General features: G+C 41.1%; 1 protein-coding gene across 3 annotated transcripts; it reads left to right on the top strand.

Annotated features, from left to right (window-relative positions):
* Positions 1-736: 736 nt before the first annotated feature.
* GDE1 (glycerophosphodiester phosphodiesterase 1) lies at positions 737-22957 on the top strand. 3 transcript variants are annotated; one of them, XM_049903801.1, is made up of 7 exons: positions 737-1145; positions 9328-9503; positions 12093-12198; positions 15978-16070; positions 16283-16339; positions 16958-17169; positions 17850-22957. In XM_049903801.1, the coding sequence occupies exons 1-7, from the start codon at positions 885-887 to the stop codon at positions 17995-17997; spliced, it is 1053 nt and encodes a 350-aa protein (XP_049759758.1). In that variant the 5' UTR covers positions 737-884; the 3' UTR covers positions 17998-22957. The 3 variants fall into 3 exon arrangements, with proteins under 3 accessions (XP_049759758.1, XP_049759757.1, XP_049759759.1); XM_049903800.1 differs by having other exon boundaries at positions 16283-16357; XM_049903802.1 differs by lacking the exon at positions 16283-16339.
* Positions 22958-26167: the final 3210 nt, after the last annotated feature.

The raw sequence follows: 26167 nt of genomic DNA, 5'->3' as shown, positions 1-26167 counted from the left end.
AATGGCTTGATGTCTGTCCTGACTCTACCATTAAAGCTGCTCCATTGACTTCACTGCTCCTGGCCTCAGTTTCCTCGTCCATGAGAGTGATTAAAATCACTTCCAGCTTTATAATCTGACTGTGCTTCTTTTGCTATGTTCTTTCATTTCCTCAGAATCTGAAAATCGCTTGTTAAGTTGACTGAAACCAGACTTCTGAAATAGTACCTACCTATTGAGGCTGTTTGAGAGTAAATCAGATAATGCATACAAAGCGTTTGCTGGGCACAGTACCTGGGACACGGTAAATGCTCGCTCTATAAATGATAGCTCTACTTACTAACATTATTTTTCCCAATTAAGACGTAAGCTCCACACGAGCAAGGACCCTGTCGGTCCTGCTCTTATGCCGCGTCCCCAGGACCTGGATGTGTGTTGGGCGCATCTTGAATTTAACTGAATAAATGATTAGGCTAAGCGTCCTGCCCCTTGCCTCAGTTTCCTCCCAGGTAGAATGAAGGCGTCACTAAGATCCCTTCTAGCCGTACAACCGTACGACGACTCTTCTATCCCGCTTCTTCTCTTCTACCAAGTCTCAAAGTCCATGTTAAGGTCTCCACCTCAGAAAATCCAAAAGTGACTTTGGAACGTGAACCCGGGGCCAGGGCCCGCCTCCGTTGCCATGGCAGCGGCTCCGCCCGGCGCTCTGGAGATCCCGGGCTCTGATTGGCTAGACTTCCGTCTCTTTCTCCGGATGTATCTGTCGCCGCCATTGTGCGGCACTGGTCCCCTCGGAAGGTGCCAGCTGGGGCAAACGCCTCGGGTTCTCACCCTCGCCTGCCGCTCTCCTGTCTGGGGAGCCCGGCGGGTCCGGGACTCCCGTCCTTGCCGGTGCTGGCGCCGGCATGTGGCTGTGGGAGGAGCAGGGGGGCCTCCTGGGTCCCTTCTCCTTCCTGCTGCTGCTGCTGCTGCTGGCGACGCGCAGCCCCTTCAATGCCTGCCTCCTCACCGGCGGCCTCTACGTCCTGCTGCGCCTCTTCAGCTTTGAGCCAGTGCCCTCCCTCAGGGCCTTGCAGGTGCTCAAGCCCCGGGGCCGCGTCTCCGCTATCGCCCACCGCGGTGGCGGCCACGACGCGCCTGAGAACACCCTGGCGGCCATCCGACAGGTGAGCCCCCCACGCCTTTCGCCCCTCAGCTCCACCTGGAAGCTTGGGCTTCTGTTTGACCTTCCAAAGGTCCCCAGTCTCAGGATAGCCTTCCCGGTTACCTGCTAGCCCTCAAGTAATGCATTACTATGGCCCTTGATCCTTCCCAGTATCTGGGACTCGCCGGGCTTCAGGTATTTATAGAATACTTAAACAAATATTTATAGAACGCCTGCCGACTGCCAGGCACAGGGGATACAGCCATGAACAGGGCCGACAGGGTCCCTGCCTTTACGGAGCTTGCATTGGAGTAGGGAAGACAGGCCTTAAATAAGTAAATGAGATACTTTTAATAGGGCAAAAAGTGCACTGAAGAAATACGGTAATGGGGTAAAGAATGACTGGAAGTTAGTATATGTGATATATTTAGATAGTAGTATTTGAATGGAAACTGGTATTATGAGAAGAAGCCAGCCCTGGGACTTGGGGAAAAAGTGTTCCAGGCAAAGGGAACAGCAAGTGCAAAAGCTCTGAGGTGTTAGTGATCTTTCTTGAGTGTCCAGGGAATAGAGAAGGCTGTTGAAGGCCTGAACTCAAGAAACAGAACAAAGGCTGATGTGTGAATGAAGTAGGAAATGTGGCCAGGTCACAAAGAGTCTTGGTCAATAGTTGAGCTTATTCTAAATGGAACAACCTTCACAGGAATGTGGTGCTTTGCTTGTCCTCTGACTTTGTCACCTCCTTATAGCACATGCACGCACATACATCCCCAAAGCATATATTTGAACTCACACAACAACCCTGGCAGGCTCACTGATCAATTTTTACAAGGCACTCACTTCTGAGACTGTTGATCTCTCCCAGCTCCTGGCAGTCTCCTGTCTTCATAATAATGACAGCTTGCACAATAAAAGAGCTTTTCAGTTGACCACACACTTTTACATCTGTGGAAATATATCTGATCCTCTCATTCCTTTGAGACATGACTTTCACATTAAATGGGTGGGAAAACTGAGACTCAAATGCATACATCTTCCTCCAGATTTCAGCTTTCTGATTCCAAGCCCAGTGCTCTTTGTCATAGTTTAGAATGTGTTCCAGGATGTAAAAACTTGAACCTTCCTTTCTTTATCCAGCTAGGGACAGACAGTATTGTGTAATGAACAAGTTACTTAAGCTTCTGTGCCCCAGTCAGGGTCATGACTAGGGTGTGGCAAGCAAGGCGTGTGAGTTGGCATCTAATGTTGCACTGTGGGCACCTCTCCTCACCCTGGTCACAGCCCTAACCGCAGTTTTCCCATCTGTAAAATGGGAATAATATTGATATCTACCTAATTAAAAATAATTGTCATTGAGTCAATTCCAGTTCATGGTGACCCCTTGTATGTCAGAGTAAAACTGCTCCACGAGGTTTTCACTGGCTGATTTTTTGGAAGTAGGTCACAGGCCTTTTTTTGAGGCATCTCTGGGTAGATTCGAACTTCCAGCTTTCTGTTAGCAGCCAAGTAAGTTAACCTTTTACATCACCCAGGGACTTCATCTGTCTAATAGGTTGCAAGGATTCAATGAGGCAATCCACATAAACTGCCTGTCCCGTGGTAAGAACTCCACAAATATAAGCTATTCTGTCAGGAATCTAAAGTTAGCATAACTCTTTAAAATTGCTGTGGTGTAAACTAAACAAAAAACTAAATGTGACAAGAGAAGGAGATCAGGCAACCTTTGAGTCAGTGCAGGGTATCTCAGTTTTTGTATTTTTAAACCAAGTTAGTGGCACAATGGTTAAACACTTGACTGCTAACCAAAAAGTTGGTGGTTCAAACCCACCCAGAGACTCCATGGGAGAAAAGACCTGGAGATCTGCTCAGGTAAAGTTTGTTGTTGTTAGGTGCTGTGGAGTGGATTTCGACTCATAGTGATCCCATATGACCAAGAAAAACTTCCCTATAGGGTTTCCTAGGCTATAATCTTTATGGGAGCAGATCACCAGGTCTTTTCTCCCACAGAACCACTGGGTGGGTTTGAACTGCCAACCTTTTGGTTAGCAACTAAGCGCCTGACCGTTGTACCACCCTAGAAAACCCTGTGATGCAGTTCTGCTCTATCACATGGGGTCTCTATGAATCGGAATCACAGCACGTAAGAACAACAAACTTCTATTATATTTCTCTCCCCTTGGTTCTCTTGTGATGGAAAGGAGACTGTAGAGTAGCTTTTCTAGCTTCCGTTTAAAAATAAATCTAAAGATATTGAAGAATATTATTTTACATTGTAAACTTAGGGCGGTCAGATGAAGTAACATAGATGCACAAGAGGTGGTATTGTCATGAAAAGAAAGATATTTACTATAGGAAAAAAAGCACATAATTGTCATTGGCCTCCATCTCAGCTTGCCTTTAGGTGAGTTTACTTAAAATATAGCTCAGTGTTCATTGAGCACAGAAGGTATTCAATAAGTATTTACTGATGGATTTGGTATTGCGGGCAGGAGCATGTCTGGTTGAATATAAGTCATATTACGTGATTAAAGAAGTAAAAACCCAAACCAAACCCACGGCTGTTGAGTCAATCTCAACTCATAGCGACCCTATATGACAGTATAGAACTGCCCCATATGGTTTCCAAGTCTGTAAATCTTTACAGAAGCAGACTGCCACAGCTTCTGCCCGTGGAGTGGCAGTAGGTTTGAACTGTCAACCTTTTGGTTAGCAGCTGAGTTCTTTAACCACTGTGCCACCAGAGCTCTGATTAAGAAAGTATGTATGTGAAACACACATAGGCATGTAGTGATTCATATCCTATTGTGTTGCAAGGGAATTATAGCGAAATTACATTCATGTCTTTTACATTTGTGTTGAGCATGTTTTCATAAGTATAATAATGGTAATAATCATTGCACAAAATTGATTCCTGGTCTTAAGAGGAAATAGAATGTGGTAATTCAGCTTGTTAGAATATAAGTATTATCAATAAATTTTTTAGTCATAACAGTAATTAGCTGCCACATACAGCCTGCACAAGATAAGGTTGTGTCCTTCCTTGACTTCAAAAGAAATACATAGTTTATTTTCATCTGGGCTCTTTTTTGTCCTGTTCTTCCCCTACCTTTGCATTGGTGAAGCTCATTATTTATATTCTTAAACATTTTGCGATGTAAAAAAAATCACAGAAGACTTTCTGACAGTGGTGGAATTTCTGGTATATTATAAACTAGATACCGAAGGAGAAATTTAACAGATGTGAAATGGATGTGTCCCGAAAACAGGTAATACTGTTATAAACAGTGGCAAAGGACTGGAATTATATCCACATAGTGGCCAGAGTACAGCTTTAAAGGCATAAATCAGATTCCTTTATTTAAAGCCCTCTAAAAGTAAAAAAAAAAAAAATTTTTTTTTTTTTTAAAGTTCCTTTTGCAATTAGGGAAAATACAATTGCTTGTCCATCTTGAACTTTTCCCAAAGTTCCTGCTCACTCTGTTCTTTCCACTCTGGGCATTTGTTAAGATGCTTTTGGCTTCATGTAACAAGAAATCCATTTTAAAATATCTCACATAACAAGAGGTGTGTGTGGGAAAGATAGCCCCCAGGATGGCTAAATGAGCTGCTCAATTTATGGTTATCCAAGATCCAGGTTCTTTTGATCAATCTGCCATCTGCAGCATATTTGCTAGCCCTCATTGCAGTTACGAAGTCACCATCGCAGCCCCTACATCACCCTCTTACATGCTAGCATCCAATCTCAAGACTGCACTCCCTCTTCCTTTCTCTTTCTCAGAAGCTGCCACCCACCCACACCCCACCCTAACACACAGGGTTTGGACATAGGTCACTTATTCTGAGCACAGGAGAAACTGAACACCACCAGCAGGAAAGAAGAAGGGGAATAGGTTTGGACAGGCAGGCAACACTTTCTGCCACCCTGGGTGGCTCACTCTCACCCTGTGATCTTTGTATTGTACTTGCCCTTTCTTCTGCTTCTGCTTCTTCCCTCAGATCTTTGCATGGCTGGCTCCGTTTGATCAATGAGGTCTCAGCTCAAATGTCATATTCTCAGAGAAGTCTTCTTTGGCTGCCTTGTCTAGTGACCCCACCTACCTTCACCTTCACGTTTACCCTCTATTTTCCTCTTCAAAACATTTATCACTGCTGTAACTTAATTATTAACATGTTTGTAATCTGTTTCTCCCCACAAAATGTAAGATCCATGAGGCCCGAGACCTCTTCTCTCTTATTCATCAGTATCCTCACTGCCTTGACAGTGCCTGCTACATAGTAATACCAAAACACATTGCCATTGAGTTGATTTTGACTCATAGTGGCCATATATGACAAAGGTAGAACTACCCCACAGGGTTTTCAAGGAGCGGCTAGTGGATTTGAACTGCCTACCTTTTTGGTTAGCAGACGAGTTCTGTAATGACTGGGCCACCAGGGCTCCATAGGCACTCAGTTGAGGAATTGTGATGTGCAGATAGCCCATATGCACATGTGAAAAGGTGCTCAGCATTATTAGCCATCAGGGAAATGCAAATCAAAACCGCAATGAGATGGCACTTCGTACCCACTAGGATAGCTGTACAGGTAGCCCCCAACTTACAGCATATTCGAGTTACAACAAACTGCAGTTACTACTGTCTTTTTTTTTTTTTTTTTTTTACATATTATCATTAGTAATATGTACCGCATACAGTGTCGGGGCGCACAATTTGCTGATGTTGTCATCATCAGATGTTCATTCACAGATGTTCAGTGTTAACGATTTACTGTTCAAAACACTGCCGTATAGCAGGCAATAATGACAACTGAAAAAAGAAGAAAAAGGTATTCAACTTAGAGCCAACTTACAACAGAGTCATTGGAACAGAGCCCCATTGTAAGTCGGGAACTACCTGTAATCGAAAAGACAGACAATGACAGGTATTGGTGAGGATGTGGAGAAACTGGAACCTTCATTCACTGCTAGTGGGAAGAGTCTGACAGTTCCTCAAAAGGTTACCATGTGACCCAGCAGTTTTGCTCGTAGGTATATATCCAAGAGAATTGAAAACTTGCGCCCACACAGGAACTTGTACACAACTATTTTATTCATATTATAGGGGTGGATATTAAAAAGATACTTTTTTTTTTTGGCTTTAACAAAGAGAAGTTTATTTCTTCACAGTAAAGTAGGCTAAAAGTCCAAATTCAGGGCATCAGCTCCAGGGGAGGGCTTTCTCTCTCTAGGCCTTCTCATCAGTCTTCCCCCCGGACTAGGAGCTTCTCTGTGCAGGGACCCCAGGTCCAAAGGACACACTCTGCTTCCGGCACTGCAAAAAGATACTTTTCAATGAAACATTTTGAAAGCCACGTAATAAATTTGTAAGCGCAAACTTTTTAAAAAATCAACTTTATTAAGTATAATTTACGTATAATAAAATACACACATTTTAAGTATATAGTTTGATGAGTTTTTAAACTATATACATGTGAGTAACCACCACTTCAATCCATTTCTATCACCCAGAAGATTCCTTTGTGCCCCCTTTACAGTCAATCCCATCCCCCACCTCTGCCCCAAGGAAACCATTGATGTGATTTCTATTACTATACTATACTATTCTATTACTAAACTATTACTGTAGTTTCAAAGGAAACCCTGGTCGCATAGTGGTTAAGTGCTATGGCTGCTAACCAAGAGGTCAGCAGTTCGAATCCGTCAGGTGCTCCTTGGAAACTCTATGGGGCAGTTCTACTCTGTCTTATAGTGTCGCTATGAGTCAGAATCGACTCAACGGCAGCAGGTTTGGGTTTTATAGTTTCAAACAAGCATTTTTAATAAAATTTCAATATTATGTAAATTGATCTATGTGAAATAGCCTTATGATAAGATAGATTTCCCCTGATAAATAAAAAGGTATGAAGTATATACTAATATGTGAATTAGAACTGGGTGTTCATTCTTTTACCTCTGTAACTGGGATAACATAAAAGTATTGGTAAAGAATGTTGAATGTAATCATTAGAATGCCTGGTTAAAGAAACTCTAATATAGTGGATTTTTTATAGAGCTTTTGTTTTTGACCTTAACAAACTACTCAGAAAAGATAAACTACTCACTAGTTCTGCTAGCCTTGTGAAAACAGTGTCTCACCATTGTTATTTTTACTTTGTAGTCAAATGAAGAAGACCCTAATGAATAAAAGCATAATTGAACCTAATTATAGTGCTGACATGAAGGAATAAGGATAACATTTGTGTTATAGTGAGAGAGACTCACCGTGTATACTGCAAATGTGATTTTGTTTTATCTTATAAAGTATATAATCTGTGTTGATTTACCAGTGCATTATTCTGTCTTTAACTTAGAAAAGATACACCTTTCAACCTTTTGTCAGTACAAATGTAAGCATTCTTGTAAGGACTTTTTCACTAAGGCAAAATGTTCTCCAGTCATGATAGTTTATATCGAGTACCAGCTCTGAGCCAGGCACTGTTTCTGAGCATGTGGATTGTTTCTAGATCCTCACAACAACTCTGAAGATCATTACAGAAATATCATCTTAAAAATGATCAAACAGGCTAGACTGGATAAGTAACTTGACCTAGATGACACTGCCAGTTAGGGACAGAATTGGGATTTGAACCTATCCTGTTGTGGTATTTTTTGGGGGGAGGAGGGGAGGGAATCTTAGTCATTCATATATGTGAAAATCAAACTTTGAAGCTGAGAAAAAAATACACTCGCATATCTTTATAACATGGGGGTAGGAGAGGATTTCTTAAACAAGGTAGAAAAATATTCACAAAAGAAATGAACGATGAACTTGTGTTACAATTAAAAATGTCTTACAAGGGACACAATAACAATGGCTAACACTTGCTGAATGCTTACCATGCACCAGCACAATGCTGTATGTTGTTGTGGGAATATAAATGTGTAATAAATATATCAAAAGACATTGAAAGAAATAACACGAAAATGATATGCTACCTTTAACATGGTAATAACCTATGGCAAGGAAGGGAAGGGGATGCACAGGAAAATTTTAGCTGTGTCTGTATTGTTGATAATAAAGTTGTAATGGTTAAGAGTGCAGCCTCTACCACGTCCTACCTTGTGTGACCCAGGGTAAGTTTCTTAATCTCTCGTTGTCTCAGTTTTCTCATCTGTAAAATGGGAATATTAATAGTATATCGCAGGGTCGTGAGGATCAAATGAGTTAATATGTTTAAAGCACTGAGAATAAGAGGCCGAGTCAATTCCGACTCATAGCAACCCTGTAGGACAGAGCAGAACTGCCCCATAGGGTTTTCAAGGCTGTAATCTTTACAGAAGAATCACTGCCACATCTTTCTCCTGAGACGTGGCTGGTGGGTTCAAACCACCGACCTTCAGTTAGCAACTGAGAGCTTTAACCACTGTACCGCCAGGGCTGCTGATGGCAAAATGTTAACACCTATTAAATCTTAATTTACTATACTACTCTATATGTTTGTAATAGACCACAATTTAAAAAAAAAAACAAAACCTTGATCATAATAAGCATTTCACAGCTTCGTTGTGGTGAGGAAGCCAAGGAAGCAAATATTGGATAGTGTGTGTCTCAGAGGAGCACAGCGCATAAAATTGAGTGTTGAAGTTACCTTTTTTCAAAACATTCTAGTACACGTTATGAAGCTTACCAATTTATTGACCAGTAGGCAGTGCTGCTCCCATAAACATAGTGTAAAGTATCCCCTAGAAGCAGGCTTAGTGTTTCTCTTACAGTGGGTGTGGTTAAACCAACAACAACAAAAAAAAAACCCTAGTCATCTTGTTTATGCCAAGGTAGAGAAATACCTAATTGGCAAACTCAGGGAACTCATTCGAGCTACTGCACCAAACAGAGGTTAAGGTAAACAAGGGAATTTATGTAAATATTTATAAGCCATTAATGACCAGATATAGGTAAGGCACCTAGATACAAGTGAAGTTCCAGAAGTCTCTTCATTTGCCACTGTGAGGGTGATAAGGGTGGGAAAGACGTTTGTAAGGAATCTATAAGTATAGAAGTTGCAATATAAGTAACACTTATTAAAAACAGGAGCAGGTTGGGGTGGTTGTTTGTTATGGGAAAGGAAAGGAATCGGTAAGAGTCAGCCCTGTTAATCTTCTTGGTGTCTAGATTGCAAAATGAAATTTGTGGCCGTTTAACGTTAATATTGTTGATGTTTTTGTTAAGGCAGCTAAGAATGGAGCAACAGGTGTGGAGTTGGACCTTGAGTTTACGTCTGACGGGATTCCTGTCTTAATGCATGATAGCACAGTAGACAGGACGACTGATGGGACTGGTCGATTGTGTGATTTGACATTTGAACAAATTAGGAAACTTAATCCTGCAGCAAATCACAGATTGAGGTAAGTGGCTTATTGTCTCTTAAATGTATCTTTCATCTTTGACAATCACAAATGAACACTAGCAACTTCTAATTACATCTTCTGCTCCAGGAGAGTATTTTTGTTTTGTTTTGAACTCTGTATAGGTTTCCCAAGTAAATGAATAATTTCTTTTATAAGGATCAGCAAGATGTCCCAAATGTCCTACTTTTCCAAGCTGCTGTACCATGCCTTCATCTCTTAACATCAACTACTTTCCCTCCCCTCGGTACTCTCCCTCCTGTCTTTGGGTTCCCTCATTCGCTGCAACATCTCACAGAACTCACAAACCATGTCAAGGAAATGGCTCACATAGTTGTGGAGGCCGGCAATTCCCAAATATCTGGGTCATGCGTAGGCTGATCCTGACCCACATGGCTGCAGGGTCTGACAAACCCAAACTGGCAGGTCAGACCACAGGCTGCTGGCTCGCAAGGCTACAGAAGCTGAAGAATCAGGTTAAACAATAGGCCACCAGCACACGGGAATATGGAAGCTGGTAAATCCCAGAATTGGCAGGTCAGATGATGGGCCTCTGGCTCAAGTCCCAAAAACCGGAGGTTAGAATATCACAAACCAGATACAGGATCCAGATACAGAGAGAAACCTGCCAGGGTACCATATATACCGTGGATGCAGGCTACGCCCTAGGGAAAGGTGTAACTTGATTAAGGGTAGGACTCGAGTCACACCCTCCTACAAGGCTTTGACTCGAGATACACCTCAGACAGATCCTGCCTCGCTAATATGTGGAAGTTAGGATTTATAACACATAAAGTGGAAGACAACCATACAATACAGGGAATCATGGTCTAACCAAATTGACATAGAACCCTAACCATCATAGGTTCCGTATACAATCATTTGCATAGTCCCACTCGATCATTGTGTATGAGTCACAAAGACCATGGCTGTAAGGGCCGTATTAAGTTCAAATCACCAAACTTTGGTTAGCAGCCAGGCACTTAGACATTATACCACCAGGGCTTCTGATGCTCTTTGTTATTTATGTAATATCCGTTTTCTGGACAATGATCAGTACTCCTGGAGCATATTCACTACGGCAATTAAATTACAGTCCTCCCTAAAAGATGACTGATACCTTATTTTCCTAAGACCAAAAAGAAATTAAAGTCAGCCAAAGGAAATCATACTGTAGGCTGGAAAGAATATTAGTAACACTTAACAATTCTCAGTCTAGGCTGCTGGAATTGCTTTTATCAGATATTTCATTGTTCTGCAGTATGCAAGGGAAAGGCTGGTTTTAATATACAGTGACATGTAGCTAATAAGATGCCAAGTCCAAAGTCAACACAAAGCAAAAAATGGTTAGGGTCAACATCACCTTTAAAAATCCTTTAGGAAGACACCATATCAGATTCGATATACCATCTTAATAACTCTTAACCAGTCTTTGCTCCAAAAGTGAACCACCTTGCATCTTCTTTGATTGAATACCAAATGAAGTAATTGGCTTGTGTTTGGGAAAAATAGGTATTTTTCTCTATACACCCACTCTGCACTTAATGATATGGTTAGGTTCCAAAGACCAAGTCATTATGCAAAAATCGGCATTGTGTAAAGATGGAGAATGACTATATCATTACATAACTGCCAAACCACTGAAAATCATGACCTAGCCATGTTGACACATAACCTTAATCATCACAGCCAGCATTACTCTCGCCTCACACCTCAGTGTCCATTACTGCCAGAGGCACTTTTGTTAATGTGCAAAATAGTCAGCTAGATTTTTTCTATTGTTATAAATGCAAAATGTCAGGTACTGAGACAGTTGATAAGCGAGGAGTAGGTGTAATTATGTTCAGTGGTGAGACGCCCATCCTGGGAGGGGGCATGGAAACTAAAACTAGCCAATGGAACAGCAGAGTCAGGCCTCCCATTTCTCACTCTCCAGGGATAGACATTGAATAGAATGGCTGGCAGAATCACCAGTACCATTTAAATTATTGTTATCCTTTTTTTAAAAGAACCAAGATCTTACTGTTGAAATAATATAGTTGAATTAAAAATTTTTTAGCTTAAGTTAAATCATGCATAATTAAATTTAACTGTGTAAGAAAAGCTGATTTCTTGTGTATCCAACAATTAACCTTCATTTTCTTTATCTAAAACATTATGTATTAGAAAAGTAGTTAAACAGTTGTACTTAAATGCACAACAATAAAGTTGACAGATTTGTGTATTCCCAGGAATTTCTCCTGCGTAGGGCAATGTCAATCCTAAGATGAAATTTCTTAGGTTTCGTAAGGTGACATATATTCTGCCCATTGGTCAAACAGAATTAGCGACTGTGTTATTAATTCAGTGATTTCCTAAAAATGAAATGATTTTTGTTCCTGTTGCTGTTCTTTGGTCAAGAATATCTGTAATTTGGTTCAAGGGACAGAAGTAAATATCCTTGGACTTTGGAATGGTTGAGGAAAGGAAGTTGGGAAAGACACTGTTTCCTTTTGGTTGGGAGCCATTTGCAAAATGTCTGTTCCATTAAACTTTTGTCTTTTTTTTCTTTTTCCTACAACCTGCTACTTTCTTTTCCCTCTCTTATAGGAATGATTTCCCTGATGAAAAGATCCCCACCCTGAGGGAAGCTGTTGCAGAGTGCCTAAACCATAACCTCACAATCTACTTTGATGTCAAAGGCCATGCAAATATGGTACAGTTTATACCACGGACTTCACTTTTTAAAAAAGACATCTTATTTGGTTGCTAGTCATTTCCAAAACTGGCCGTGTATTTTATTATTTATTCTTAAATTATTTTAACAAAGTATCATATTTTTGCTTAATGGACGTATACAATGCAAAAATCCACATCTTGAAGGAAACAGTAAATTATGGAACTGAACTTTTTAATAACCCCTGATGTTCTACAACCAGCACTAAGGGGAGGAGTCAGATTTCTTTTATTTGCATAAAGCATTTACAAAAGATGTTAGATAGTAAAGAGGCACTTCTAGAACAGAAAAAAAGTAATACAGGAGTTGAACACAAGACCAATTGCATCAGCCTGTTAAGGATCTCAGATGGACAACAGTGGACTACACTGACAGAAAATTCTTATATTTAAAGCTTCTGAGAGCTAGCAGGGTATCTTTTACACAGGTTTAATACCTTTTATATGGTTTCTGATATCGTTTTGTTGTTCTGTGACTTGTGTAATTATACTTTTATCAGAAAATTACTGTATTTTCTTTAAATATGTATAACATTCCTGTCTTAGTTATCTAGTGCTGCTGTAACAGAATTACAAGTGGGTGGCATTAACAGAAATTTATTCTCTCACAGTCTAGGAGGCTAGAAGTCTGAATTTAGTGCACCAGCTCCAGGGAAAAGCTTTCTCTCTCTGTCAGCTTTGGGGGAAGGTCCTTGTCATCAATGTTCTTCTGGTCTAGGGCTTCTCAGCACAGGGACCCCGGGTCCAAAGGACTCACCTCGCTCCCAGCACTTCTTTCTTGGTGGTATGAGGTCCCTCATTCTCTGCTGGCTTCTCTCTCCTTTTATCTCTTACAAGATAAAAGGTGATGCAGGTGACAACCCAGGAAGACTCCCCTTGCATTGGATCAGGGCTATGACCTGAGTAAGGGTGTTCCATCCCACCCAAATCCTCTTTAATATAACCTAATCTTGCATCACTGCAACAATGGGCTCAAGCATAGCAACAATTGTGAGGATGGCGCAGAACCCAGGAATGTTTCTTCTGTTGTGCATGGGGTCACTGTGAGTCAGAACTGACTCGACAGCTCCTAACAACAGTCTTGCCTCATTGACCACAGGCAGAAATTAGGATTTACAATACATATGACAATTCCATCAGATCACAAAAATGGCAGACAACCACACAATAGTGAGAATCATGGCCTAGCCAAGTTGACACACATTTTGGGCGAACACAATTCAACCATAACAATTCCTAAAAAAAAAAATTGCTTATACTTTAGAGCATATACTCATAAAAAACATTGCTACGGAAATGAATGGGAAAATATGGTTCAGATTACACTTGTTCTCTTATACCTAGCTTTTCGAATACAAATACTTCTTTTCCCATTTGGACAAAGAGGGTTGTTGTTGTTGTTGTTGTTTTCTTTTTTTTCCCTAGCAATAGTTACAGCCAGTAATGACCATCTACTGGTTGAGAATTCTGATGATGGCTTTTTTTGTTTTGTTTAATTAATCCCAGGATATAATTGAAGCCAGTTCTTAAAATCTGAAATGTGAGCCTAAAGATATGCTTTTAATTTTAGGACAGTAAGCTCCCATTTTTAAGGAAAGAGGGGAATGCTGTTCTGGGTAATTTCCTCTTCTGGTTAACTTACAGTTGTGTACTGTCCAGGTTTTCCACTCAGCGTACATCAGTCATCTGGAGTACCTACTGGAAATACAGATTCCCGTCCAGACCACCTAGAGAAAAGATTCTGAAAGTCCCTAGAATGGGGCCAAAGGAACATGAATATTTAATGAGCACCGTAGGGTTTTTTGGTGTTGTGGAACCCTAACAGCGCCTATGTTTTACTCACAGTGTACTGACCTGCGTGTTTATTCTCTTAGAATAAAAAAAAAAATAGAAAAGGGAGGAAAATCTAGTTATTTGAGCTTTATGGTTGGGTGCTCACAGGTGTTTGGCCAAGATAGGGTAGAGCAAAAATCACCAAGTTGATAGTACCGTAGCCCCCTCCTTATGCTTGGGAATATGTTCCAAAACCCCCAATGGATGCCTGAAACAGCAGATAGTACCAAACCCTATATATACTTTCTTTTTTCTATACATAAATAGTTTTCACTTAAAGGAAGCACTTTATGACTTCTCTTTGGCATATCCAAATTGCCAGAATCAATACTCCTGCGCTTTGGGGCCATTATTAAGTAAAATAAGGGTTACTTGAATGTAAGCACTGTGATACCTCAATAGTTGACCTGGTAACTGAGATAGCTACTAAGTGACTAACAGGGCAGTAGCGTATACAGCGTGGATATGCTGGAAGGGATGATTCACTTCTGGGGCAGGATCCAGCAGGCCATGGGAGATTTCATTGGCGCGGAATTTAAAACTTAAGAATTGTTTATTTTCAGATCACAGTTGACCTTGGGTAACTGAAACCGCTGAAATTGAAACCACAGATAAGGGGGGACTACTGTTTAGAGGGAGAAGTGGTGGCGACAAATTGGAGATAGTACAACACAATAGCCATGATCATAGGCTTTGGAGTTCAACATACCTTGATTAAGCTGTGTCACAGCATTGTAACCTTAACCTTGATAAACCTCAATTTCCTCATGGGCAAAATGGGAATAATAAAAGAAACTACCACATGAGGAGGAAACCCCGGTGGTGTAGTGGTTAAGTGCTACGGCTGCTAACCAAAAGGTCGGCAGTTCGAATCCATCCACCAGGCACTCCTTGGAAACTCTATGGGGCAGTTCTACTCTGTCCTATAGGGTCGCTATGAGTCGGAATTGACTTGACGGCACTGGGTTTGGTTTTTTGGTTTACCACGTGAGGTTGTTGTGAGAATTAAATACAGGTGAAGACTTACACACAGCACATATGTTAATTCAAACAGCAAAAAAACAACTTTGGTTACGTAGCACTCAGTTATATTAGTGAAGGGGAGGCATGGCATGGATAATTTCTACTTTTTTTTTTAATGCATTCTGTTGCTTACATTTGATGATGAGTGTGTGGGACTTTCTGAGACTTAGCAGTACATCAAGCATTATGCTGCAGCAACATCGCGTTCCACGTAACATGTGGTCAACCCTTTTTTTGTTATTGTTAGCTGCTGTTGACACTCAGTGGCCAGGTCTGGCCACTCACGAGGGGTTGAAAAATGTCAGTCCTTTCGTTCTGTCATTTCTTCTTCATTTATTAGCTGGACAACTTCTATTAAAAAAAAAAAAAAAAAACTTCTGCTCCTCTTGGGAAGAGTCGAGAGACTTTTCCAGCCACCTACCCCACTCACCCACACCAGCCCCCCACCACCCACCCCATTCCATTGCTTCCCTGTACTTCCCAGGCTGGTTGGCTCACGTGCATCTGGGAAAGTCAGAAGGGTTATAGAGCCGTAGGTGCAAAAGGCCATTTCCTGGTTTTTTTTTAAGCTGGGATATAAGGAAAGGCTTTTTAAACTTTGCTTCCAGCCTTCAGTGGCCTGCAGTCTGCCACACTTTCTGAAAGTGTGAAAAAAAAGGGGGGGGGGCAAGCCTCTTGACAAGAGTGTAAAGAGCAGTACCCCAATTTCTTCCTTGTCTATTGCTGATATGACTTTAAAATGTATCCATATGGATATTGGAATCTACCAGTACTCTTTCCAACATCCCCAGATATTAGTAAACTTCTGATTTACTAGGTAGGGCTGTACGTAACGTATAATAATCACTGGCTGGGACTGTCACATTTTAGTAGGTTTTAAATACATGAATATCTGTTTTGCAGGCTACTGTTGCTCTAAAGAAAGCTTATCTGGAGTTTCCTCAATTATACAATAATAGTATCGTCTGCTCTTTCTTACCGGATGTTATTTACAAGGTAAAACTCAGGATTTTTATTGTATATAATGTTAGTGGAAATACCAATGGGCTAGGTGCCTGTTAAATTGAATGGAATGAAGGTCACAGATAAGATGCTTTTGCTGTTTTTTTTTTTAAATTAGTAAGAGATACTCAGGAAAGGGAATGTACTCCTATTTCAGTTAGAAATACCATGACCCCTCTTAGCCCCTTCTTTCATGTTGCCCACAGGCTCATTCAAGGAGTCCTGGTGGTACAGTGGAGAAGAGCTCAGTCGCTAACTGGAAGGTGGGCGGTTTGAACCTGGTAGGCTTGGACCACCCACCAGCTGCTGCTGTAGATAAAGATACGGCAGTCTGCTTCTGTAATGCCTGCATCCCTGGAAACCCCATGGGGAAGCTCTGCTCTGTCCTGGGGGGTCACTAGGCTGCTCCAGATAAAGATACGGCAGTCTGCTTCTGTAACGCCTGCATCCCTGGAAACCCCATGGGGAAGCTCTGCTCTGTCCTGGGGGGTCACTAGGCTGCTCCAGATAAAGATACGGCAGTCTGCTTCTGTAACGACTGCATCCCTGGAAACCCCATGGGGAAGCTCTGCTCTGTCCTGGGGGGTCACTAGGAGTCACAATCAACTTGATGGCAATGGGTTTAGGTTTTATAAATTTCTCTTAGGATTTTGAAGGAAGTGTTCTTATTTATACTGCATATTAAATGTCTTGCATCTATCACCTTATATTCTCCTAGGGTTTAGGATAGAGTATATTTGTTTAGTAGACGTGGAGCTAGCATGATGAGTATGATCATCTCGCCAGAATGAGTATGTTGGCTAAACTCTAAAGAATGAATGAGAAGTATTAGACTTTAGATACAGTCACTTCCCCCCCGCCCCCCCACAATTTCTTTTCAGATGAGACAAGCAGATCGGAATGTAGTAACGGCTTTAACTCACAGACCTTGGAGCCTTAGCTATACAGGAGATGGGAAACCACGTTATAATTCTGTCTGGAAACAGTCCATGTTTGTGATTATGGACATTTTGCTCGACTGGAGCATGCACAATATCTTGTGGTACCTGTGTGGAATTTCAGCTTTCCTCATGCAAAAGGATTTTGTATCCCCGTAAGTTGGAAGGTCTTTTATCTCCTGACACACTTCCTGAATGCTGTTCTTGGAAAGAAAGGATTAACAGAGGGCAGGACATGTCTTGGTTCCAACTGCAAAGCCCCTCGTATCTTTATGAAGCTGGAATGCCGCTGGCTTCTTAGGTGGGAAAAGTTCAGGCATGTTTCACTGTTTCCAAAACAGGCTGATGACATAGTCTTGTTTTTTTTTTTTTTTTTTTTTTTTAGTGCATTTTAAAGAAAAAGTTAATGTGTCAAACTTTGATGAAAGAGGGATTAAATTTCTGGGGAATGACTCCCTTTGAAAACCAACACAGGATCCAGGGCCTCACCCTTTCCCTCTTTGCTCCTGCTTCCCTATACATGAGAGGCTCTGCTCTACTGCTTCCAAGAAACTTTCCATTCCCTCACCTGCAGTCATCAGTCTCTGACTCTTTCCTCTTGCATTGCTATATAGCTGTGTATTTCAGCTGATTACATGCTTAACAGTTCATAACAGTTTTAAGTTTCATATTATTTTAGTCATGCATGCATTCATTCAATATTTACAGAGGTCAGTTGAGAAGCTGTTTCTTGATACTGTTTGTACTGAATGAATACCACACTTAGTAACCATTACTGATTCCTGGGGCAGCTGGTCATTATTGTAACAGGATTGGTTTTTCCCTCTTTCTCCAGGGCCTACTTGAATAAGTGGTCAGCTAAAGGAATCCAGGTTGTTGGCTGGACTGTTAATACTTTCGAAGAAAAAAGTTACTACGAATCCTATCTTGCTTCCAGCTATATCACAGACAGCATGTTGGAAGACTGTGCACCTCAATTCTAGACTGTTGCCCCATGGAGGAAACATGGTTTCCAAAACTGCCTGCCGGCCTCATGCAGGGATGTCAAAGCACCTGTGTGCTAGCCCAAGCTCTAGGGGGTCAGGTGACTCACAGGAGCAACAGTCGGGAATGGCATTTTTCCCTGAACCAAAGCAAAACCCGTGTTCCCACCACACTCCATGGAGTGCCTGAGTTCAACACTGTTGCTCTTGGAAATCTGGGCCTGAGAAGAGGTACCACAGCTCCTGCCCCGTCTTAGCTGAGGTGCACACCAAGACCCAGTGAGAATAAGCACAGATTGAGTTGTGCAATTTGGGAATACAGGTGCAAATGCATGGGAAATGCATGATCGCTCAGAGTTGACATTTTTAAAACTTGGCACACTTATGTAATGTACTGATTTCAAATTAACAGTGTACTGTAGACGTCAAACTTTGACCATAATAATAAAATCATTAAAAGGTCCACTAAGGGAAAATTAGTTCCAAGCATCATATACTAAGTTGTAAGGAATTTAGGAAAGCCGCTATTTGCAATCCAGAGAACAGGGGAACAGCCTTTGGGAAGGCTTCAATGTACGCCAACCAAAATGGTAAGGAAGTCTTAAAACTACTCCCAGGAATTGGTTTATGGCATCTCAAAATAGCAGCTATAGACCACCAGGTGGCACAGTTGCACTTTTTCAGATTTACTGGAAGCTCATTTTCTACCACAGATGACCATAGAAAATTAGAATTGGAAAAAACTTCCAAGAACATCCAGGCTAATTCTCATTTTACAAACTAAGAAATTAAAACCTGTGGAAGGGAAGGGACTTGCTCAAAAATCAGACAGCCGGTAAGAGCAGAGCCTGCTTTCATGATAATTATTAAATTACTTACTGTGTAAAACTTGTAAAAGCCAAAACCTGTGTAAGGTGGAAACTTGTCAGAGAAGGAAAACTCAAGTATTTTCCACTAAAAAGAGTGACAGAAAAGTGATAAGACTGCAACCTGTCAAAGGCAGGAAACTTGTGAGACCAGGAAAAATAAGGCAGTCCCGTTGAGTTCCGGCTCTCACAGGTTTCACTGTATTTGCCAGGAACACACGTGTTTGGAGCCCTCATGGCGCAGTGGTTAAACACCCACCTACTAACCAAAAGGTCTGCTGTTCAAACCCACCAGCTGCTCTGCAGGAGAAAGATGTTCCAGTCTGCTTCCATAAAGATTACAGCCTTGGAAACCCTATGGGGCAGTTCTGCTCTGTCCTATAGGGTTACTATGAGTTGCATTTGACTTGATGGCAATTGGTTTATTTTGTTGTGTACAAGTGTTTAACATATATTATTTAACTCTCACAAAAGCTTATGGAGAATTTGCATCCTCTTTACTGATGAGGAAACTGAGGCACTGCAAAGTTAGTCAATTACCCAAGGTCTCAGAGCCTGTGGTAGAATTGAGATTCAAAGTCAGGTGTGTCTGCCTCCAGAGTAGGCTCCTAACCACTCACCGGGTCTGCTTTTATAATGTAGAATGCTCGATTCCCAAGTTGGTGCTCTTTCCCACATGAGCTTCCAGGTTTTTATAGTGAACTTAAGTAGCAATATTTAAAATGAAGTTGAGTGTTTTAAACGTTGCAAAGCTGCCCTTGGCCTTTAGCTGCGCCCTCTTCCACCTTGCATCCCGTCTGGCCTTTATCACAAGCCCCCAGTTTAGTCATGGCTTCCCTCCTGCTTCCTTCTGATGGATCATGAGCTTCCCGCTTGGCACCAGTTAGCCACAGCGAACCTGGGAAGGTTGCCAGCCCACTCAGCTAGATGCAAGTGAGAATCAAACCAATTTTTGTTACAGTTGATGGTGGCAGGGGCATGATAGATGGGGCTTGGAGTATTTTCAATCAGCATGTACAAAGTAATATTCCTGAATTTTAAAATTAATAACAGGACAAAGATTTAAGCTGCATGTGTTTTCCGTGCTGTGATGAGAGGAGGAAGTGGCAAAAAAAAGAGAGACCTGATAGATCTCAGGTACACAAAGTAGAAGGGGAAAAAGGCCATAACATACAACAGTATCCCACCTGGCTGTTTTTATCAGGACCCCAGTATTATCCTATAAAATAATTAACAAACTGGCCATTGTTGTTGCAAACCAATTGGCAATTCAGGCTACTTACATAAATGAGGGAAGCTGGCACAGGGTGTTAGGCAGGAGGGGATAGGAGGAGCCCTGCCTGGCAAACCAGGAGCTCTGGCTAACCAGAGCCCTGGCAAACCCCACCCAGCTTGCTGGAATGCAGGCCTGTGTGGCCAGATCTACTTTTTCCTTTTTTTTTTTTTTGTTAATAATATGTTTTTGAGTTTTTGGCGAAAATGTACACAGCAAATTAGGTTCCCATTTGACACTTTGTACACAAATTGTTCAGTGACATTAGCTACACTTATCACAATGTGTCAACATTCTCTTTATGTTCAGTTTGTTCCCTTTCCAGTACTCTAGCTTCCCTCTTCTATACCAAGATATTTGGAAGACAGTTACCTGGCCAGCTGACTGGAAGAGATCCATATTTATGTCTATTCCCAAGAAAGATGGAAATTACCGAACAATATCATTAATGCCACATGCAAGCAAAATTTTGCTGAAAATCATTCAAAAGCTGCTGCAGCAGTATATCAACAGGCTGCAAATCAAGCCAGATTCAGAAGAGGACATGGAACCAGGGATATCATTGCTGATGTCAGATGGATCCTGGCTGAAAGCAGAGAATACCAGAAGGATGTTTACTTGCGCTTTACTGACCGTTTTATTGACTGTGCAAAGGTATTCGACTGTGTAGATCATAACAAATTATGGATAACATTGAGAAGAATGTGAATTCCAAAACACTTGTGCTCATGAAAAACCCATACATAGATCAAGAGGCAGTCATTCGAACAGAACAAGGGGATACTGCATGGTGTGTATCAGGGTTCTATCTTCTCACCATACCTATTTAATCTGTATGCTGAGCAAATAATCCAAGAAGCTGGACTATATGAAGAAGAACCAGGTACCAAGATTGGAGGAAATTATTAACCTGCGTTGTGCAGATGACACGACCATGCTTGCTGAAAGTGAAGAGGACTTGAAGCACTGATGAAGATCAAAGACCACAGCCTTCAGTATGAATTACACCTCAACATAAGAAAACAAAAATCCTCACAACTGGACCAATAAGCAACATCATGATAAAAGGAGAAAAGATTGAGGTTGTCGAGGATTTCATTTTACTTGGATCCACAATCAACACCCACAGAAGCAGCAGTCAAGAAATCAAAAGATGCACTGCATTGGGCAAATCGGCTGCAAGAGATCTCTTTAAAGTGTTTAAAAGGAAAGATGTCACCTTGAGGATTAAGGTGTGCCTGACCCAAGCCATGGTGTTTTCAGTCACCTCATATGCGTGTGAAAGCTGGGCAGTGAATAAGGAAGACTGAAGAAGAATTGAGGCCTTTGAATTGTGGTGTTGGTGAAGATTATTGAATATACCACAGACTGCCAGAAGAACAAACAAATCTGTCTTGGAAGAATATGACCAGAATGCCCCGTAGAAGCAAGGATGGTGAGACTTTGGACATGTTATCAGGAGGGATCAGTCCCTGGAGAAGGACATCAAGCTTGGTAGAGGGTCAGCAAAAAAAGAGGAAGGCCCTCAACGAGATGGACTGACACAGTGCCTGCAACAATGGGCTCAAGCATAGCAACAATTTTGAGGTTGGTGCAGGACTGGGCAGTGTTTCATTCTGTTGTACACAAGGTCACTATAAGTCAGAACCAACCCTACAGCACCTAACAACAAATTTCCCTCTCCCCCTGCCTTTCCATCTTTGCTTTTGAGTAATTTTTGACGTTTTGGTCTCATACTGATGGTTTTTAATTAGACGCTGATCTTACCGGTAATAGCCTTTATTTTGTGTGCCATTCTGCTATTTTGCTAGAAGGTGATCTCGAGATAGGCGCGGTTCTAGGTTTAAACAGTGTCTCAGGGTGAAAGTTTCAGGGAGTCCTCTACTGTGCCAGTTTGGCTTTTTTTTTTTTTTTTTTAATAATAAGAATTTGAGTTCTGCTCCATATTTTCCTCCCATTCTATCCAGGATCAACTATTGTGCCCCCGGTCAGAACAGTCGGTGGTAGCTGGGCACCACCTAGTTATTCTGATCAGGGTAGATGAAGTTGTGGCTCATGTAGGTTTGTTTCTTCTCTGCACTTTTGATTACATTCTTACTGTTTTGCTTCTGGTGAGTAGAGACCCATCATTGTGTCTTAGATGGCCACTCGTAAGGTCTTAAGACTCCAAATGCTACTCACTTCCTAGGAGGCAGTGATGATTTTTGTGAACTACGTTATGCCAGTTGACTGAGTTGTCCCATGAGACAGCGGTCCTAAGCCTTCAAACCCAGAAATCCAATGTTTGGTTATGTCTGAGGAGTCTATGTGCCTGCCTCCACATATTTGTATTTACATGTACCTATAGATACTTCTGTTCTCATCTATGTACACACCAGTACCTACCTGTATACCAGTTTGCCTATACCCATCCGTATGTGCTCAAACGCTTGTTTTTACTTTGGTTGTGGTGTGCTCGCTACATCCATATTCAGTGCCATTTTTCCCATCACCAAAAATAACTAGTCTCTATTGTCTAAAGTATACTTCCCCCACCCCTACCCCCCAGTAACCACCAATGAACACTGGTCTGTATATTTATCTATTGGTGTCTTCTTATAAAAGAGGGATCATACAATATTTTTCTGTATATGCTTGACTTATTTCACTTAGCATTATGCCCTCTAGGTACGTCCATGTTACGTGTCTCAGACTCATTGTTTATTATGGTTGTGTAGTAGTCCATTGTATATATGTACCACAATTTACTTATCCATTCATCTATTTATGGACATTTTGGTTGTTTCCACTTGCTATTGTGAATAAAGTGGCAAAGAACATAGGTGTGCATGTCTGTTTATGTCATATTTTTAGGTCTCTAAGTGGGCTAGGGTATATACCTAGGGTATGATTGCTGAATCACAGGGTAGTTCTACTTCCAGTTTTTTGAGAAAATGCCAGAACATTTTCCATAGTGGTTGTACCATTTTACAGTCCCACCAGCAATGCCTAAGGGTTCCAATCTCCCCACATCCTTGCCAACATCTGTTATCTCTTTTTATCAGTGCCATTTTAGCAGGGGTAAGATGGTATCTCGTAGTTTTGATTTGCATCTCTCTAATGGCTAACTCTATGGGGCAGTTCTACTCTGTCCTATTTGGTCACTATGAGTCGGAACCGACTCGACGAGACTGGGTTTTTTTTAATGGCTAACGATCATGAGCATCTCATATGTTTGTTGGCTGCTTGTATGTCGTCATTGGTGAAGGTTCTGTTCATGTTCTTTGCCCATTTTGTGACTGGGTTGTCTTTTTGTTGTTGCAGTTTTCTATAGATTTTAGAGATTAGACCCCTATTGGATAAACTGTTTCCAGAACATTTTCTTCCCAGTGTGTAGGTTGTCTATTTACTCTTTTAATAAAGTCTTTTGATGGGCATAAGTTTTTAATTTTCATGAGGTCCCATTTATCTATTTTATCTTTTTATTCATTCATTTGTTATGTTTGTTTTCCTATTTTTACAAAAGATTAAGTCCCATAGTTTTCTATTTTGTCTTCCAGGAATTTTATGGTTTTAGGTTTAACATTTAGGTTTTTGATCCATTTTGAGTTAGTTTTTGTGTATGGTGTGAAGTATGGGTCCTACTTCATTTTTCTGCAGGTGGATATACAGTTTGCAGCACCATTTATTAAAGAGACTGTTTCTGCCCCAGTGAATGGACTTAGACTCCTTGTCGAACATCAGCTGTCCACAGATGGCTAGATTGAATTATGAGTTCTCAGTTCTGTTCTACTGGTCTGTGCCTATCATTGAACCAATACCAAGCTGTTTTGATTACAGTGGCTGTATAGTATGTTTTGATATTGGGGAGTATGAAGCTTCCTGCTTTGTTTTTCTTCAGTATTGCTTTAGCTATTCTGGGTTTCTTTCCCTTCCATATGAAGTTGGTCATTAGTTTTTCCATTTCAGTAAAGAATGTGGTTGGAATTTATATCTGCATTGCATTGTATCTATAGATCACTTTAGGTAGAGCTAACATTTTCATTGTATTAACTCTTCCAATCCATGAGCACAGGATGCCTTTTCATTTTTGTAGGTCTCTTTTAGTCTCTTGTATTAGTGTTTTCTAATTTTCATTGTATTAGTCTCTTAGGTCCCCAGTTAGGTGAATTCTCATTCAACACTTACTGCAGTACCTGTCACATAGATGCTCAATATATGTTTGTTGAAGGAATAAATTATGGGATACCCAAGTGAACATTTCCTTGAGGAAACTGGAGGTACAGACTTAAGAGTGAAATGACCAGTTGGGGCCCAAGATAAATGACTCAATTCAGCAGCATCAAGGGGCCAGCCAACATCAAGACAGGTAGCCTTCTTCCCAGGAAAGTAAATACAGATAAAAATCACATCTGCTGCTGTCCATTGGACTGCCCTTCTGCAACTCAAGATGTTGGAGACATAGATAGCAAAGAAAGGCTACCTCAAAACGTTTATGAAATCCACTTCCTTGATAACAATACTCACTTTCTCATTTGGAGATTGGTGTCTGCAATCCAGTTTCAACAAAAATTTCGCCAAGACCAACATATCTTATTTTTATTAGATGCAAGTTTCTCAGTAATATTATACTGACCATTTCCTGAAGTAGGAATAAGGGCCGCAGTAGGACAGTAAACCACAGCTTTGAGGACAAAGACGGGTATAAAAATGACATGTTCGAAACAACGACTTAAATCCTCTTTAGCATGTATTGATGGTCACTGTAGTGTAAGGTTATGTGATTTTTTTTTTTTTTACCAATATGCTGAAGATTAATAACCTCATATATTTCATTACCAAACTTTATGCTCAAAATCTAACACTCAGCAGAACACCAAGTGTAAGGAAGAGGTTGGGTATCAGCAAGGCGGCAGTGGTTTTTCAAAGGATCTGTCCTCTGAGATGTAGTCAAAATCACAGGGAACTTGTTAAAGACGCAAATTCTCAGACCACACCCCAGAACTGATCAGAAACTCTGGGATGGGACCCAGCAATCAGTTTTAACAAGCCCTGCAAATGATTCTGATGCATGCTTAAGCATGAGAACCACTGGCTAGAGGAATAAACTTAGGACAGGCTTCCAGGAAACCTAGAGTCCTCAGTTCTGCCACTAACCAGCTATGCGACCTTAGACAAATCACTCAGCCTACGCGTGCGTAAGTTTTCGTCATCTGTCAAATGGAGATCATAATGTTTGCTTACTGTCTTATAGCAATATTGTTTAGGAGGTTCAAATGAGAAAAAAAGTGGAAGCAATTTGAAAAATATGTTAACAGTGAATTACCATTGTTATGAGGATAAGAAAAAAAAAAGTGGAGGTACTCATATCAGAGTGTAAACCACATACCCCCAGTATGGGCATCAGCTGGGCACTTGTTAGAAATGCAGGATCTTAGGACCAACCCCCTCACAAATCAGAATATGCGTAGTAACAAAATCTTCAGGTGAGGAAAGTTGGAAAAGCACTGTACCAATCATAATGCTACACAGATATAAGGCGTTGTTCTTATCAAGAAGGTGCACTCCTGAGCAAAGCAGAGGGAGTCTCTGCTCTACGCCCAAGCTCCTCTCTTAAGGGCCCATCTCACAGTTGACCAGATGTGTAAATGCTGTGAACAAGTTCCAACATTGAAAATTTAGGGAGGTACTATTATGTGCTACTGTCCTGAAAAATAATGCCTACTAATGAGCTTAGTTCTTACTGCCTGTTCTCAATTCAAAGTACTCAAAGTCTTCACTATTTTAGTCACTCATTTTATACACGACCTTCACATAAAATCATCTCCTTGCCTCCAAAGAAATGAGCTGGATCATTCACTGCAGCAACTTGAAGATCAGATTCTGAAGAAATTCAAAAAAGGATATAATTTTTTATACTTAAAACTACAGGGGTTACCCAACTTTCAAGTTAATATTGGAAAGTTAATGTTGGAAAGCATATGTTACTTTCATCATTTTGAACTAATTAAAGTAAGAGAAGACGAAGATGGGGGATGTGCCCTGAAGATGC

Source organism: Elephas maximus, chromosome 12 (genome assembly GCF_024166365.1).
Source record: "Elephas maximus indicus isolate mEleMax1 chromosome 12, mEleMax1 primary haplotype, whole genome shotgun sequence".
NCBI classification, from domain to species: Eukaryota; Metazoa; Chordata; class Mammalia; order Proboscidea; family Elephantidae; genus Elephas; species Elephas maximus.
Note: the sequence above shows the minus strand (reverse complement) of the source record. Positions and strands in the feature narration are given on the sequence as shown.

Coding starts and splice junctions, on each gene's coding strand:
- GDE1 (XM_049903800.1), top strand. CDS start 885: ATGTGGCTGTGGGAGGAGCAGGGGGGCCTCCTGGGTCCCTTCTCCTTC. Junction 16,071..16,282: donor TACCGGATGTTATTTACAAG/GTAAAACTCAGG, acceptor TGTTGCCCACAG/GCTCATTCAAGGAGTCCTGG. Junction 17,170..17,849: donor CAAAAGGATTTTGTATCCCC/GTAAGTTGGAAG, acceptor CTCTTTCTCCAG/GGCCTACTTGAATAAGTGGT.